Source organism: Solanum lycopersicum, chromosome 6 (genome assembly GCF_036512215.1).
Source record: "Solanum lycopersicum chromosome 6, SLM_r2.1".
NCBI lineage: Eukaryota > Viridiplantae > Streptophyta > Magnoliopsida > Solanales > Solanaceae > Solanum > Solanum lycopersicum.
Window position 1 is genome coordinate 46295713 of NC_090805.1, and position 17360 is coordinate 46313072.

At 34.0% G+C, this 17360-nt stretch overlaps 1 protein-coding gene and 1 long non-coding RNA gene across 5 annotated transcripts; both read left to right on the forward strand.

Annotated features, from left to right (window-relative positions):
- The first annotated feature begins 551 nt into the window (after window positions 1-551).
- LOC104648038 (uncharacterized) lies at window positions 552-4157 on the forward strand. 3 transcript variants are annotated; one of them, XR_742063.4, is made up of 4 exons: window positions 552-978; window positions 1086-3297; window positions 3400-3530; window positions 3772-4157. It is a non-coding gene; the product is annotated as an uncharacterized lncRNA (long non-coding RNA). The 3 variants fall into 3 exon arrangements; XR_742061.4 differs by having other exon boundaries at window positions 1086-3065; window positions 3147-3297; window positions 3400-4157; XR_742060.4 differs by having other exon boundaries at window positions 3400-4157.
- A 2511-nt stretch (window positions 4158-6668) lies between these two features.
- Window positions 6669-16345, forward strand: LOC101260735 (uncharacterized). 2 transcript variants are annotated; one of them, XM_004241472.5, is made up of 5 exons: window positions 6669-6973; window positions 8372-8534; window positions 9880-10056; window positions 12659-13795; window positions 15950-16345. In XM_004241472.5, exons 2-4 carry the CDS (start codon window positions 8520-8522, stop codon window positions 13715-13717), a joined length of 1251 nt encoding a protein of 416 aa, XP_004241520.1. In that variant the 5' UTR covers window positions 6669-6973; window positions 8372-8519; the 3' UTR covers window positions 13718-13795; window positions 15950-16345. The 2 variants fall into 2 exon arrangements, with proteins under 2 accessions (XP_004241520.1, XP_025887104.1); XM_026031319.2 differs by having other exon boundaries at window positions 6686-6973; window positions 8427-8534.
- Window positions 16346-17360: the final 1015 nt, after the last annotated feature.

Here is a 17360-nt window from a genome sequence, read left to right on the forward strand (position 1 = left end):
CTATACATTAATTATATGGGTTGACTCCGAGTTTGTATAATTAGTCGCATTTGTATATGTATAATTTGTCAGATATACAAATACATATGTATAATATACAATTATTAACCGATATACATATACGATTCATCTCTCTCACTCTCTGCTCTCTCTCGCTTGTCTCTCTCCTCCCTCTCCAAATCTCTCTCGTCTCTCTCCTTCCTCTGCCAATCTCGCTTGCATATATACAAATACATATGTAATAATATACAATTATCAAGGGGTGTCAAATGGGCGGGTTGGATTGAAATTGAAAATATTACAATGGGTTGAATAGAAATCTGGTTGAGTCTTGACCTGCCCAAATTTACTTTGAGCTCAAATGGGCTAAAAACGGGTTGAATTTTGACCCACCCAATTGATCCGATTAATCTCAATAATTTAACATATTGACCGAGTGATTTAAACATTGGTAAATTTACTGTTTGTGCAAAGTTTTTGTTATCATTAGTATTGTTTAAAATACAGATTGCATAACAATAATAACAGTTTGTTTTGCCTTGGCCACAACAAGTCAATTATATCATCATCAAGGTTTCTCATGATTGAAATACTAGTTGATGTTTAAAAAGATAAGTTGGCATCAGAAAAGAAGTAGAGAATTACCATTTGAGTTTTTCCCTCCTTTGTTAAGTTGCTTAGACTATGGTGATGACTTAGCCAACTCAGTCTACGAAAATGTGTTCACTTTATTCGGTTTTGTTGGATCTAGTTGTAGTTTGAGGAATCTATCTTTCCCAAGTCACTCTGTATTACTAAGCTTTGGTGAAAAGTAGTTACGTATAGAATCTAGAATGGTGAACTCAATGTTTTCTAAAATGAACTTTTATTAAGTTGTGTGAAAATGTACTAATTTTTCAAATTTCATTTTAATGGGAAATGTGCATAGTTTTGGTGATCATACTTTTTTCCTAACCAAAAAGCAAACCAATTCTAAAGGTTTGTTGGATGCTCTTCCCTTCTAAACATTCAATATTGTTGAGTTCTAGCTATTTTCCTGTTTTTGTTGGTAGTATTTGACAATCACGTTGCTGTCATGTAAATAGGTTCCGTTGTAATTGCTGAGAAGAATGAAATTGCAGTGATTACGTTCCCTAGTCGCTGGAACCTTTGGTAGTTTCCTACATGAACCAACAGCACTTAGCTTTGTTTCTATCTGTAGTTTACTCACCAGTGATGTCAATGCAGAAATTGCAAATGGCGATGAACAGGTAAAAGCTTGTGGCATTTGAATTTGCAATTACACAGATGGTTAGTTTCCAACGGGAAGCAAAGAATTCGCTGAGCACATTGTTTATACTGTTTTTACTATTTATGCAGCAGAGTGCCATTATTTTCTCCTTTATCAGATTTTCTATTCTGATATATTGGTGTTCTCTAATATCAATTGTAGTAATAATTTACTACTTTAAAGTTGCTTTGCTCATTTTCAATTTGCAAATGGCTTTTTTCTTGCCGTACCTTTGGGCAGCATATTTCTGGTCATGAATTGAGAGCCCTTTTAGTAATCTTAATACATGTAGAAAATTTGAACACTGCAAACATGAGAATTTGGTTATCATGAAATCTCCTATTGTGTCTACTGCCTGCTAAACCGGTGTTCTCAAAGGCGATCACCATTGCACCTTTGGCGAGAGGCGAGGCGAGTCAGACACTTGTCTCTGTTTGTCGCCTTTCGCCATCCAAAGAATTCTAGGAGTCAACCCTACTTAGATTTTGTTCTTAAGTGACATTCATTCTCTAATATCAAGGACTCATTAGAATTTTAAGAAGTGAATATGCCCGTAGAGTCTAATGACACCTTTGATCTGAACTTTAAGGGTTTAAATTGTGCAAGTTTTTTACTTTTATTGGCGGGTTGAAATGATCATCTCCAACAGTAAGCAGATGATCTACTATAAGAATTCATGCCTTTTCTATTGATTCATAGATGTCACCTTCAGCGGAGGGCTTCTTCTCATTTCTGGAAAATACCGACACAGTTTTCTATCAGAACTCTTATGTTTGAAAAATGATTTATTTAAATTGATTATTGAGCCAAACAGTGTTGTTTATTTGTGTGTGTGACAGTTCAGAAGCCACAAAAGATCGGGCAAAGGTGTTGTTCTAATGACAGAGATCCTGGCCTCTTTAATTTTGGTCTCTTCACCAAGTTTTATGTTTCAAACACTCACTAGAAAGTCCACACTACAAGGTCATAATGTGATAAATTTTACCCGTATATGCTTTACACAGGAAGTGAAATCTTTAACCTCATATTGTTTGGCCAACTAATAGTTGGTTGGACTAAGAAGAACCATTTCTGAAATAAAGACCAAGTAATTGCTTCTCAGTGCAATTTCAACCTGATTATTTCTTTGTAGGTAGATGGGGGATCAGACATTGAACATGTATTAGTTAGTCCCGAGATTATTTATCCCACCATTTATGATTACTAATCCCATGGGATCACTTGATCCCATCCCCGATACCAAACAACCCCTCAGGGTAGCAAAACATTCATGCTCACGTCTGAATGGTCTTAGCGTTCATGTTAGCATCTCTGCTACCGTGGCTTCATAACAAACCTGGTTTTTATCTAGTTTTGAGTTGCTCCAATGTGGATGGATGAAGGATTATGTGGTTACTTAACAAAGGTAGACGAATTTTTTTGTTGAATCCAGTCAACAGACGATTTTTGGGCCACCTAGCTACTATGGTTTGAATTTATTTGCAGCTGGCTTGAACTCTCCTTGTATTTTTTTTTTATATTATGTGCTTGTAGAGCATGTGGATAAACAGAACAGATAGAATATAAGTGCATCTCTCTCTTTTTTTTCTAACACTTATTCAGGTAATACCTGTCTATATTTGCTGTCCGATTGTAGTTCAGCAGATATACATATCCAATTAGAAGCATCAGTAAGATGGATCTTCGAACATTTCTGAAATGGTTTGCCATTCATCTTTGTTACTCATTCTCGACAAAGATTGTAGCTTCACTACCTACTGCTGAAGTGGAACCTATACGTTCAAATTATAGTCAGGTATTGATTCAGTGTCCTGCCTATTTTCGGTTTCTAATGCCTTTTCCAGTCTTGCGGATGATCATTATTTCCTGTTTCTAGCATTTTCGTATCCTTCACTATGGAGAGTTCTCATTCTGCATTACAATATTTGTGAAACAACTGTATGAAATGGATAAGGGTATGACCTATGATGAACTTTCAGTGTTGGAAGGTTGTGGAAGATTTTTTGCTGTCCGTATCAATGTTTAAGGTTTGTCCTCTCATTCTGTAAGTCTTTGGAAGCAGACTTGCCGTAGGATCATTTCTTCCACAGGTTTCGTAGTCCTTGACAACTTACTAAATCATATTGCAGTTACAGATTGGGCACAAAGTTGACGCGTGCAGAGGTGGCTGACAAAGTGAAGTACTTCTTTAAGTACTATTCCATTCCATCAATAGACGGACAAAGGAGGCTTGCTCAAGTGGTTCGACTCACTCTGGAGAGTAAGCACCCGTACTGAATGCCTACTCGTTCCCATATCCATGTACCTTAAAGCCAAGTAGTCAGCGCCAGTATAGAGGATTTAGACAGTGTAATGCTTTTGTTCTGTGTTTCATACTTTCATTAGAGAAGCATCATCATCATCATTTACGCCTCAATCCCAAGCAAGTTGATGTCAACTATGTAGGTTTCTACGTAAGATTTGTTTATCAGAGAATGCATATAATGTTTCTCGTCTTGCAGAGTTACGTTATTCACCCAAAAAGACAACATAAGGTTTGATCTGCGACAGCTTCTGTACAAAGTTAGCCAGCCTTATCAACTTTGAAAGATTGATAAGCTTGCTGGTGAATGGTGATAGAGAAATGGGTGTTGTAGCAACTGGCTTGGGCGATTAAAGGGCTCGCGTTTCATTCTTAGCTCAACGTGCAGCTGAATAGGAGAAACTGAATTTTAAATGTTTTTCAAGAGATCTTCATTTTTACGCACAAGAGATGTGAAAATGTCACTTTTTTCTTTTGTTGCTCATATTGTAAGTGGCCAAGATTGATACAAAACAAGTAAACAACTACTAAACCCAAGACCAACCAAGTAATTTATTTAACTTTTTATACATTATAAGTTTCTTTTTAAGCATGTTTTTTACCTATTTCAACAAGTTATTTACTTTACCCAGTTATGAAAGAAGTAAAATAGTTGAATTAATGGTTCAAAAACACACATAACTATTCAACGATCGCTGTTCTATTTACCTATCTATACTTTTACTATTAGTACGCACCTTGACATGAAGTTTTGTTTCCAATTGACAATAGCCGTGTGTTACTTAGATCAACTAAACATTAATGTGTGTTTAACACAAAATTGAGTAATAATTAAGGTATGAAACTCGTAAAAAAGTGATAGTTTAATAAGCATTTGTCCACACTATCATTTGTTGTCTATGAATAGAGGGATTTCATGCCACTATTATTTGTAGGTGTTTTTCCGTTGTAGGGTAGTCGAATTCAAATACATTAACTAAACTTTTTATGAAGTTTATTTCATTACTCAAAGTTTTCTTCCTCCTATTTCATGGAACTTAATATTTACTATAAATCATATCGATTCATGTAATTATGACAGAAAGTTTTTGCTATTTTAGTGACTTTTTTAAAACTCTATTAAAAATTTCTGCAAATATGAATGAAAATTGACATCTCTTTTATCCCTTCCTACATGTTTCTTCGTATAAACAAATAAATTTGATTTTTATTGCAATGCGACATTACTACTCTTACATCTATCATCCAGAATTCATAGCGCTGTTGAAATGGTTGAATTCACTACATTTTGTTCTTTAGTAAACAAAAAATTTATTTCTGCCACCACTATTTCTAAGTTTTTTTTCTCCATAGGGGAGTCGAATTCAAATAAATTAATTAAAGTTCTTATGTCGTGTATTTCATTTCTCAAAGTTGAATTCAAATAAATTAATTAAAGTTCTTATGTAGTGTGTTTTATTTCTCAAAGTTTTCTTTCTCATAATTCATGAAACTTAATCTTTTACTGTAAGTCATAGTGATTCATGTATTTATTGCATTTATAATTTACTATTTTGGTGACTTTTTTAATTATGCTAAAATTTTCAGTGATGATTGTTGAAAATTTATCTTTCTCTTTTATCCTTTACTAGATGTTTTTTCATTTACTTTTTGAGAAAGTTGTTTGTGGGTGTAGTATATTTGATAGCACACAACAAGAAATATGTGATAACTGATATAAAACCAATGATGAAGTTTGTTAAAAGAACCAAACAGATTGCTCTCTTGCTTGCAACAGTTAGTATATTATTTTGATTGTTTTTTCTCATGTACAAAATATCGGTATGTCATTGCAATCTTCCTAGAATATTAGTATATACATAATTAGTCCATTTTTTTGTCGCAAGTTAAGTAATCTGTCATATTTATTTGTCCCTTATTTTTAGGCATAATAAGATATTAACTTTTCTTGAAACAAACAAATGTCCAACATACATTATAACAAAAATAATTTTCATCGATAATAAATATACACATTAACAAAAATTGCTAGAGCATTTATCGACATTAATTAATTGTCATTAGATTTAATATTGTTATAATCTTTAGGGACATTTATAGAGAGTACCAATTAGCTCTGAAAATACATATTTACCGACAATTAAGCTATTAATTTTTGTTAAACATCATTTTTATTGTAGTGATAACTCTTTATTTTGATAATATTTTTTTTTAATAAAGAAGTAACAATCTTTCTTTTGGATTATTTTAATTAAATTTGTGAACTATAAATTTGGATACTATCTGGTAGATGTTTTTGAAAAATATGTTTAGCAACACGCCGTTTTCTTTTTGATTGGTAGGAAAGTAAGTTTTTTTTATATTATTTGTGGATATTTGTGAGTTTAACCACTCACAAAATTAGCTGTGAGATTTTCATATGTTATGTGACAAAATTGTGGTTTAGAATATCCAATTGTGAATAGCTCCATTATGATGTCACCTATTGCTTGGTTGATAATTGCATTATTTCTTTGTAATTGCATACTGTAACCATACAAATAATTATGGTTCAATTCAAATAAGTTGGGCCAGTGATATGAAATATAAGCAATTGTAATGATTACTATGAGACAATGAGGAAATATATTAATGATACTAAGAATTTTAGGGTCATTTTTAACATATGCATGATACGTCATACTATAATAAAAATACATTGATGGAGGTTCATAAGAAAGAAGGTGAAGTCTTCCATTTGAGTTTAATTAATTATGCTCCTGTATAGACGTGATGTTCCATTTTACTTGGGAGTGTTGTCGTTCAAGACTTTTTGGCCTGTTCTTTGACGTTTGATGTTGTTCTTTAGCAAATTTTAGATCTTTTTACCAAAATAAGCTATTTTAAAAATCAATTCACCTAACTAATACATTTTAATTTTTTTTCTTACAAAAGTAGAATAAACGTACTTCATGTTAACATTGTAGGTTTTATTTGATTTTAAAAAAATTAACGCCGTTAGGTTAACGATTTTAGGTTAAAATGTGACAGGGGCCCACATCTCTTAACCCAACGACATCGTTTTTGTTTTATTAACTTTAATGTTCCATTACCTTTGGCTGCTAAACTCTTTCAACCCTTTCTCTATAAAAACAGTTTTGCAGCACCGATTGAAAATATTCTCAGCTCCATTAACTCCATTCCCAACCGATAATTTGTGGACGAAGAGGAGGCGTGAAAGAACAAAAACACAGAAAGGCAATCAATGAGTCAAAACCTCATTTCATAGATAAACTGTAGCTTTAATATTTCCAAATCAAATTTGGGGATTTCTTGTTATATCGAGTTTCGCGATAAATTGAAGCTATAAATCTTCGGAAAAGCTTGGAATCGAGTTAATTTTTCTGTGTTAGAGCCTTGAGGTATGTTTTTTTTTTCCTTACAAGTTAGTAGAAGGAATGCTTGAATTTTAGAATTTCAATCTTCTCGTATTTATATCGTTTTGGTTATATAGAATAATCACTCAAGAAATTCTAATATATATGTTTTATTTTTATTTTGAATTCATGCATCTTGTTGATGCAAAGAGAAACAATGAAAAAAAATGTTCATATGAAAATGGAAGGGAAGACTATAACAGGTTGACCTGCAATGCGCCTCTACTAAAATTGAGTTCTTTTTCAATTTTTTAATGAAACATTAGGTGACAGTATATTATTTTGATTTGCTTGTTATATTTTGGACTAACACTAATATTTAATTTACTTTAATATGGGATGTTCAGTTTAATAGATATGTATATATGACTGGTTATAGTGCATACCAGTTCGATCCCGATCTACTTGAACCATGGTATTAACTCAACAACTTACTCATAGTTCACGGGATATATTGAATGAAAGTGTTAGTATGATTTAAATACGAGGAGTTGTGATGGAAAATTTTGGGACCTCGTAAAGAAATATCACATTCATCCACGAGTCATAGAAATGATTGAATTATCAGGATTATATGGTGTTTATAGATCAAATCGACCTTCTATTGATCGTAGCTTGATCATTTCACTAGTAGAGAGATGGCGTCCCGAAACTCATACTTTCACTTTAGGACCGATGAGGCGAGAATCACCTGCAAGATGTAAAAGTGTTGTATGACTTACCTGTGAATGGTGATCCAGTACTTGGTGATGAGTCGATAAGGACCATAGGAGATTGACAAAATATTTTTCAAAGATTGTTAGGTTTGGGGGAATTAGTTTAAATAATGACTTAGTTTGGTCAAAAATTTCAAATTTTATTACTTCTAACCAACTATTTCTATGGAGATTTTCTTAAACTTAAAATCTCTCCATGACTCGTAATTTTTCTATTAAAAAATATAACAATTTAAGTTTTCGAAAAAATGCTTTGCCTTAGAATAAAATGTTCTTGACAATGTAGTATATATATTAAAATATGAATATTATCGAATGACCATATATAAGTTTAACAAAATAGTTCAATCAGCTGCGGAGCCACTATATGATGAACCTCTTTCGACGAAAAATTATATTATTTTTATATGATTAAAATAATTTTTTAAGCATATATGTTAGATGTCGAATCTCCTTCAACTACTTCATGTGTGTATTTCTTCCGATTTTGAACCTCTTGTCAAAAATTCTTGCTCCGCTTCTGAGTTCAATAGTAATTTACCTAGTTTAATTTTATAAAGAAACAAGTCTTTTTAGGCCGTTGCCGCTCAAGATCCTCTTTTCCCTCCATTTTTTCCTCATGAACTGACAGTACCAGTGACAATAATGTACTTTAATTCGTTTTCAGGGGCATTTGAGTAATTTACTAAAGCGAAACAATTTCCTCCTGTTTTCTTATTAAGCAAAAAAAAAACCACCTTCGCAAATTTTGCTCTTCACATTTTGGTCTGGAAAACCTCAAACGACAGCTTTGTGCTTAGTTCAAGGAAACAGCAATGGATGCCGACGAGGTAACAATTTTAATTTTTTATTTTTTTTGCATGTTTTCATTTTGATGATAAATGTTATTTTAATTTTCTTATATTATGTTGGAGTGAAACAGAACGAGTTTAGGATTGAGGTTTGAGCATTAATTAGTTGTAAATTTAGTGATATATTTTTGATAATTTTTGTATGTGTTTGTTACTATCTGTTGCTTCATTTGCTTTAAATCTAAGTTTTTGCTGTCTTGTTTTCTAATAATCGTGTTCTCTACCTCACAAAGGTTGTGTGGTTAGGAACTAGTGGTCAATCAAAGTGGTTGAGAAATCTGAGTTCTCTGGTTCAAAACTCAGCGGAGACTAAAGCACTAGCCGATTTTTTCCCAATTTTCCTACCCTTGGTGGACAGAGTTAGCTGACACTTGTTCCTGGTGGCAGGTGGCACAAAAAGTTGGCCTAGACACCACGGTCACAAAAGAAAAGGATGAAATGTGGTAAGGTCTAAGTTGGGTTGGTGACAGGTATCTCGTGGAATTAGTCGATGTGCGCAAAAGTTGGTTCGAATGCCACGGTCATAAAAATAGGTAGTGTGGTAAAGTCTAAGTTGGGGCGGTGGTAGGTATCATGTGGAATTAGTCATGGCGCGTGAAAGTTGGTCCGAATACCACGATAAAAAAAAGAAGGTAGAGTGGTAAGGTCTAAGTTAGGGTGGAACCAAGTAGGGTTGAAGGGGTTTATTCAAATTTATACATGGTTAAAATTCTTTATTATGTATATATAGTAGATATTGAAATCCCTTTCAACTTCTTCATGTGTTTGCTTAATGAAAATTTTGGTTCTGCCACTTGGTCTAATGCAGTGGTAAGGTGTACATTCATTTAATCTTCCCAGTATCCACTTGTGAGATTGCAACGAGTATGTTATTGTTGTTGTTTCATTTGTTAACTTTCTAACCTCCCTAGACTCCACTTTTGTGATAGCACCGAGTATGTATTTGTTGTTGTTTCATTTGTTAACATTGTAATCTCCTTAGACTCCACTTGTGTGATTGCACCGAGTATGTTGTTATTGTTGTTTCATTTGTTAACATTGTAACCTCCCTAGACTCCACTTGTGAGTTTAACCCAAGTATGTTATTGTTGTTGTTTGTAACCTTCCTAGACTCCACTTGTGAGATTGAACCGAGTATGTTATTGTTGTTGTTTCATGTGTTAACATTGTAATCTCCGTAGACTCCACTTGTGTGATTGCACTGAGTATGTTATTGTTGTTGTTTCATTTGTTAACATCGTAAGCCTCCCCAGACCATAGTGAGATTGCAATGAGTATATTGTTGTTTTTGTTACGTTTGTAATGTTTTATTTTTGGGTTACAGAGATTAAAAGCTTTAGAAAAGGCATATACGGATGTAGTCTTGAACACAGAGAAAGAAGCAGCGACGAGGATTATGGTGTCGGAACAGAAAGCTCAATGTTTTCAAGAGGAGCTCCAAGTGGTGAAAGAAAAGGGGCTAATGACGCTGATGAAGCTCAAAGAGATGATGGATTCTAAGGTGAACTCTATTGAACACTAGGCATTTGGCCATGAAATTTTTTTCACTAAGAGCACTAGTGTTCTTTGCTCAAATCAATATTGACCATGTTGCAAGCGTCTACCGATCTTAGTCCCACAATCAATTTGAAGCCGAAGCCAACTATATCTCAGACTTTTCAATACTACAACTAATCCTCGGAATATTGACACTTAAGTTATAAGCATCAGATAATGATTTTAGCTAACTAACACTCTATGTGCTCCAACTATCAAATATAATCTTATCTTTATTTCAAAATTACGTCTGGAAAATCTAACCTCTGTGAATTTTTTCCTTTCCATTTTGTTGTGAAGACGTGAAAACAAAGACGTCATTGACATGCAGCCAAAAGATATGGCTGTATGAGTGTCTCATTTTCCAACAAAGGTTCACATGTCCTCCAATGCAACTCCCATTTCCACTTGGTCATCCCACTTTAAGAGTTCTTAAGTACATCTTGAATAATTTCTTGCTACCATTCTCTGAGCAAGACATTTTTATCTTTTGTAGTTCTTGTTGTTTACTAAAGCACATCAATATTCGTCTCACAAATTCACTCTGATAAGTTCTAAATGGGGACTTGTTCAATTTTATTGCTTGATAATTTATTTATTTGAGAGGGAACCCAAATCTTCATACCTTTTGTAACTACCTGTTGAGGGTGTACCAGCATTTGAGCCTTTGTTGTCAACCTCATTGAAACCTCTTGAACAAAATACGTCCCTAACTTCTCACCCTTAAATCCTATTCTAAGCATTGGTTTGTTTGAATAGCAAACATAGGCCAAAAGCCTAAGTTGGTGTGTGTCACCACCCAAAGTATACCCTAGACGTGACATGACGTATAGCACCCCGTGAGGTTTATTATGACATCTTTATTGATTAATACACAAGAGTAGGTATACTTGCTATAACCCAAAGATTAGGTCCAAGGCCGAGATAAATCTGAGATGAACACATGAGGTAGATTTTGGGTTCATGTTTATTTTTGGAGTATAGTTGAAGTCGGGGTTAACACAGCAAGTTCATTGAGAGGCAGTCTTCTGTCTTGTCAAATAGTTTTTAAAGTGAGTAATTATTTAAAAGTGAGGTGAGTAGACGTTTTTAGATAAGCAACATGGTGACATGCTAAGGACCAAAAAGTGTCGAAGATGGTCAGCTCTCAATCTGAACTCAATGAATCCTACTTGGGTGTTTTGATTGATTCCTAATTCTTCCTCACGTAAAAATGTTCTTGCAGTTTCAATAATGTAACAATGCTAAGGCATATAGGATGGAGTAAAAAGATGTTCAAATTTTGGTATCGAAATGCTCTTCTATCAAAGGATGAAATTTTTTAAAAAGCTATTTGACTTCATTTTTACCTTTTTAGTGTAGAGCGAAGTGTTTGTGTATTGATCAACAAAGATGCAATAATACATTTTTTTATCAAGAGATAGAACAAGACAAATCACTTAAAATAATTTAACACGGTTTAGAGCTTTTTGTAGTCAGTTTATAAAATGGATGTTAATGAGCTTACATGTGAGCTTGTGGAGGTGAAATGGGCCACTCATGCAGTCCACTTTTGTTCCAGACGCATGCCAACGATGTCTGAGTTTTCAGATTTTTCACAACACAATGAAAAAGGAAAGCATCCAACAGACGTTTGATTATCCTGACGTAGTTTTGGAAACAGAGATAAAATATAATTTGATTCTTGTATGTCAGTAGAGACAATATGTAATATGCGTTTGTTACCATTGTGCATGTCGACATCCTTGTTGTCGTGATACGATTGTAAGTTGTGCGGCTCCGTTGCGATATGATGAGTGGCACCAGAGTCGTTTTAGCAAGGATTGGCAGTGGTATTGATCAGTAGACACTTGCAACATGGCCAATCTTGTTGCGTAGAAACATTGAGTAATGACGATAGTGTTATTGTTATTCGAGGACTGAAATAATGGATTTATCAAAAAATAATTAGATAAAACTGCGCCTTTTTTATTTCTATTTTTTAATAAGGCAAGATAAATGCCAGTTCTTCCCATTCTAATTTGGAAAAAAGGACAAATATACCTCTGAACTATCGTAAATGGTATGCAGATACAATCTGTCATATTTTTGAGACATTGGTGCCCTTGCCGTCCAAAATCTAAAGCATATATGCCCTTTACTTTAACGGAAGACTAAATAGGGACACGTGGCATAATCTTATATATTAATCCGATATTTAATAAATGTCGGGTCGATGGATTAGATGACACGTGTATGCCCCTTTGTATAAAACGTATATATGCACTAGTTTTTGGACGGCAGGGGCATCAATGTCCCAAAAGTATGATGGAGGTTTTATGCATACCATTTACAATAGTTCGGGGTATATTTGTCCTTTTTCCCTTCTAATATTACAAAGCTTCTTTGATTCTCAGTTACAACATAAACTTCTTTTATTCCCGATTCCCCTCTGGCCAATAATTTAGTAGATGTAACCAACTTTAACTTTTGTCATTTCTTTATATATCATTCACCTAGAAGACATCTTGCAAACATATTCTTTGCCAGTATCCACTATTTATATTTTTTCCATATCTTATTGACAGATTATTGAAGCAGAGTTAACATCGTTGAGTCAACAGAGGAAGATTGAAGAACTTGAATCTCAACTAGAGGAAGCAGAAGATATTGTAAGTGATCTCAGGGTTGAGTTGAGAGAAGTTCAAGCTGAACTTGAGAAAGTCGCCAGCAAAGAAAAAGAAAAAAACCAATCACTGGATGTTGGTAGTGATCTCAGGGTTGAATTGAGAGAAGTTCAAGCTGAACTTGAGAAAGTCACCAGCAATGAGAAAGAAGAAAAGCAGTCACTGGATGTTGATAGTACTAATCCTAGAGAACTTAAAAAGGACAACACAGTTGTACTGCCTCCAGAATCTCAGGATGATTCTGTGACAACTTCTAATATGGAAGTTGACAGTATGAACCAGAAAACTAAGGGCTACCATTCTTGTCATACAAAGGTTAACCCCGGAAATTGTTTTGTTGCTAGTTCGGATTTAAGTTTGACAGGCAAAGCGCTAGAGTTACACCAAAATGGACATACACAGATAATTCATGCTGCTGAAGGAAATCTGTCAGATAGGGAAATCATTCAAAATGAAACATTTTCTGAACATTCTTTGAAGTTGGAAAACATGACAACCAATAATTTCTTGACAGATGATTCAACTGTAGCCAGAGGCAATGCTCCAAGTGAAGATTCTTCTGAGATGGCCCAAGGATTGTCCACAGGAAAAGGTGAGCAAGTCATGGAGATGGGATATGCAGAAAGTTCTGATAATAAACCGCAGTCTATTGAGGCTTCTGGTGTTCATTATGAAATAGATGAGCATGAGGACTTGATGGGGAAGATGGATCTTTCAGAAGAAGATATTGAGAATGTTTGCAATCAGTTGTTCTTTATAAAAGATCTTTGCAATCAACTGTTAAAGTCAGAGTCAAGTGTGACTGATGTAAACAATCGGGTCCCTAGCCAACCTATAAATGATAGAGTGTTTAAGTACACATACAAAAGAAAGAGGAAAAGAGAATTGTTGAGTGTATCTGATGAGAAAGCTTCAATTGCAAAGAGCTCTCAAACAAAAAACATGTGTGAAACTAGATAGTCTTTTCAAGACACAGGATGAGTTCATTGACAGAATCATCTCAGGACAGTTGGCAAATGGCATTAGGTTGCTCAACAGGTTGGTTTTTTGCTTATTTATTCCCTTTGATCAGTTGATAATTATGTTGTATACCTATCTTTTTTTATATACTAATTTAACTGGTATTCCTTCAAGTTGAGATATGTAGCAAGTGTTCCCTCACATGAATGTGACGATATGTATAATTTTTTGGTATGAGAAGACAGGCTGGTAGAGCTCTCGTCGAATTGTTATAATGTGCTTTTTTTACATCCAAATTGAAACAAGAGAAAGGAGAGATGTCAAATTTGATGTCTTTTTGGTTATCTAAAAGTTCTAAACATAGAAAACTTAAAAGTTCCATCTATTTTTAGATCTTTGTGGGGAATTTGCAGGAGTTCTGAGAATATGTTGCAACTCCATTAAGGTTATCTGCTTTCGGACTTACTGACCCCCTTCCACAATTTCATCAGTTCCTAACATTTACAAAGTTTATATTAAGGAGGCATCGTTCTAGTGGGAAAGGCCAAACCTTCTACTCTTAAAAAGGACTATGTTTCACTAGAAGAACTTTTGGATAATATTGTAGAAGTTTTTTTGTGTTTGACCAATCTTTCCGAAGTATCTTTCGCATTGAACTACACAAAATGACATGTAAAGATTCACTTTATAATCAAGGTCTAACCCATCGGTAGCCCCCTAAAGTTGACACTAATTTTCACTTAGACACTCCAACTCGACTTTGTTCACTTTAGACACCTCATGTCATGTCCAACTGTGTCATTTTGACACTTTTGCTGACATAACATAGTGAGTGTGATACACTCTTTACCAGTGCATGGAGAGATTATATTTAACCTATTTTCATTTAACTTTTTCTTCTTCTTACTCATTTTAGCCATCACTTTTCAAAGCTTAAACTCCATCCATGGAGAAATAGATCTAATAGTGCTACAACACCAAGAAATTTCAAGCTTAAACAACTTTTCTTATTTTGTTGTCATTCTTCCTCCTTGAGATGTTTTGAAAAAGTTTGAAATATATTTTCTTAAAAGAAAATCTAGAAAATTCTTTTAGGGAACTCTTTGTTTAAATTTGAAGAATTTGATTTTATTTGAAGTTTTAAGTAAGAGGACTTGGTTTTTCCAAAGAAATTGTGCTTTTGTAAATAATTCCTTTCAAATAGTTAAATTACTACGAAAATACATCGAAGAAAATTAAAGCAATTTGGGGTAGGGGGTTCTGGAATGTGGAGAAGACAATCTGGTGGGGTAGAGGTTGAGGATCAGGGGTGGTGGTGTTGGAGAAGACAACATAGGGCTTGTAAGTGGTTAATTCTTTTTAAAATTATTTGGATAAAATTGACACATGTCATTGGCCTTTTTTAAGAAAAACTCAAAATTCATTTTCAATAAATATGCCATGTGTCTTTGTTTAATTCGTCATTTGACACGTCATCGACGAGTGTGTTACACACACTTTACATATTTGGCTGATTATAAAAAAAAGTGTCAAAATGACACACCAAAAAAATATGACATGAGGTGTCTAAAATGGACAAATCCTAGTTGAGGTGTCTAAGTGAAAGTTAGTGTCAAATTTAGGGGGCCATCGATGAGTTAGGCCTATAATTCATATGTTTTGAATAGGTAAATTGATTTGATACATGCATTATGAGACTCTAGTTATTCAACTTCTTTTCATTAAAATACAAATGATAAATTCACAATAGAGAGAAGGAGCATGTTTATGAGACTTTGGTCATAGATGGGTTGTTAACAATGCATGACATTAGTTTTAATCCATATGATAAGGGTACTTTGTCTTCAAAAAAATAAAAAACAGCTTATGGTACTGCTCATTAAGAGAAACTATTTTTCAGTTGCTTTGCCCCAACAGAAAAATAAGCACACACTTCTTGTTTCTGAATAGTTTGGTCGAACACGCAAGTAAGCTTCTTCATAGAAAGATGTTACGGTAGTTGGAATATTCCATCAGGATAAATTTTTCGAGAAAGAACATTTAGGAATAATGAATTTATCAACTATGCTGGTTTAATTCTCAGTACTGTAGAGTAATGTTATCATATTGCACTATTTTTGTTGGCGTGCTGCAAATTTTGATGACTGTTAACATGTTAAACTAGTTTATGGTTTCTGAAAATATATTGTTTGTCTCTTGGTTGCTCATATCTTCCATGTTTGATCTCTGCAGCTAATGTGTCTCTCTAAGAAGTGCTAGTGAAATTGTGTGTGCCTTGTCTTCTGTGCTATAAAATAAGGAATGTCTTCTGTCAGCTATCTCTGAGATTCATTATGTCATTAAGGATGGAGGTTTACGAGTGAGATGCACTATCCAATTGATTGTTTACATGTCCAGCAGAGGCCGTATATAGCCTTAATGCATCGGATAACTTTTTCCCAGATCATGTTTTTGTATCGAGAAATTCACTAATTAGTGAACCTAGTTTTATTGTATATTAACTTGAGATCACTGGAGGAACATGTAAACTTAAACTCCTGGATCTGCCTTTGCTATCCAGTAGGTTAGCTATCATTATTGTATTGTTTGGATTTGTATGCTATCGTTGTACAATATGTAGCTTTCAAACTTGATGGTGTTTATCTTTCCTTTTTAATTATCGTTTTAGGACAGTATTGTTGTAATTGGTAAAGTTATTGTCATGTGACTAGGAAGTCACAGGTTAGAGTTGTGGATACAGTTTCTTGCAGATTGCAGGGTAAAACCGTGTACAACAAATCCTTTTGGTCGGGCCTTTTCTCAGACCCTATGCATTAGCGGGGGGACTTAGTGTACGAAGCTGCCCTTTTAGTCATCCTTTTACATATTTAATTGTGAATGAATCTATCAATTAAGAATGGGACTTCCAATTATATCTGCTGGAATACATCTGATGATGAAGAGTAACAGTTTTGGTGATTTATTGTGTAATGCCTGTGCTGATTCCTGTATTCACAGTATGGACAGTAAGTTTGTTGTCTTCTATAGCATGATCCTTTTACTTTTTTTTTTTTCTTGTGAAGGCACTTCTTTGCATTACTTTAAAACATGTTTTAGTTGTTCATAAGATATCATTGGATCCGTTACAACACAACTTGAGAAATCAGAATTCCAAGAAATCCCATTTATACATGAAATAGAAATTTTTGCTAGATTTTAAGCTAATACATTTCATGATTGAGAAATATATATAAACTCGATTTTTTCAAAAGATTTCATCAATCGTCAAACATGCTCGCTGGTGTCAATTTTTTTTTGCAACATTTGTATGACATTTATTTGCATCTGACAGTGTGTGGACCTTTGACCAACACTTTTGTATTGTTGTTTCCATAGCTTCTCGAATTGCTAGAGCTTCAGCAGTTATGGCCTTCCCTACAAATTGAATAGGGGTACCAAAAGTGAAGCAAATGTCCACAACTATCTATAGTCGCCATTCCGATGCTTGCTTTTCCTTCTCCCTTTGTAGCCTTGCATTTGTGAAAACAACAACTTCATTTCGGACCAAAGTAATAGTTACATCATAAATCTTGTTTGATATAAAATTTACAATTACGAAATTATTTACAACATCATTATATTCATGGAAATCAAATAACCTTAT

Coding starts and splice junctions, on each gene's coding strand:
- LOC101260735 (XM_004241472.5), top strand. Junction 10,057..12,658: donor AAGAGATGATGGATTCTAAG/GTGAACTCTATT, acceptor TCTTATTGACAG/ATTATTGAAGCAGAGTTAAC.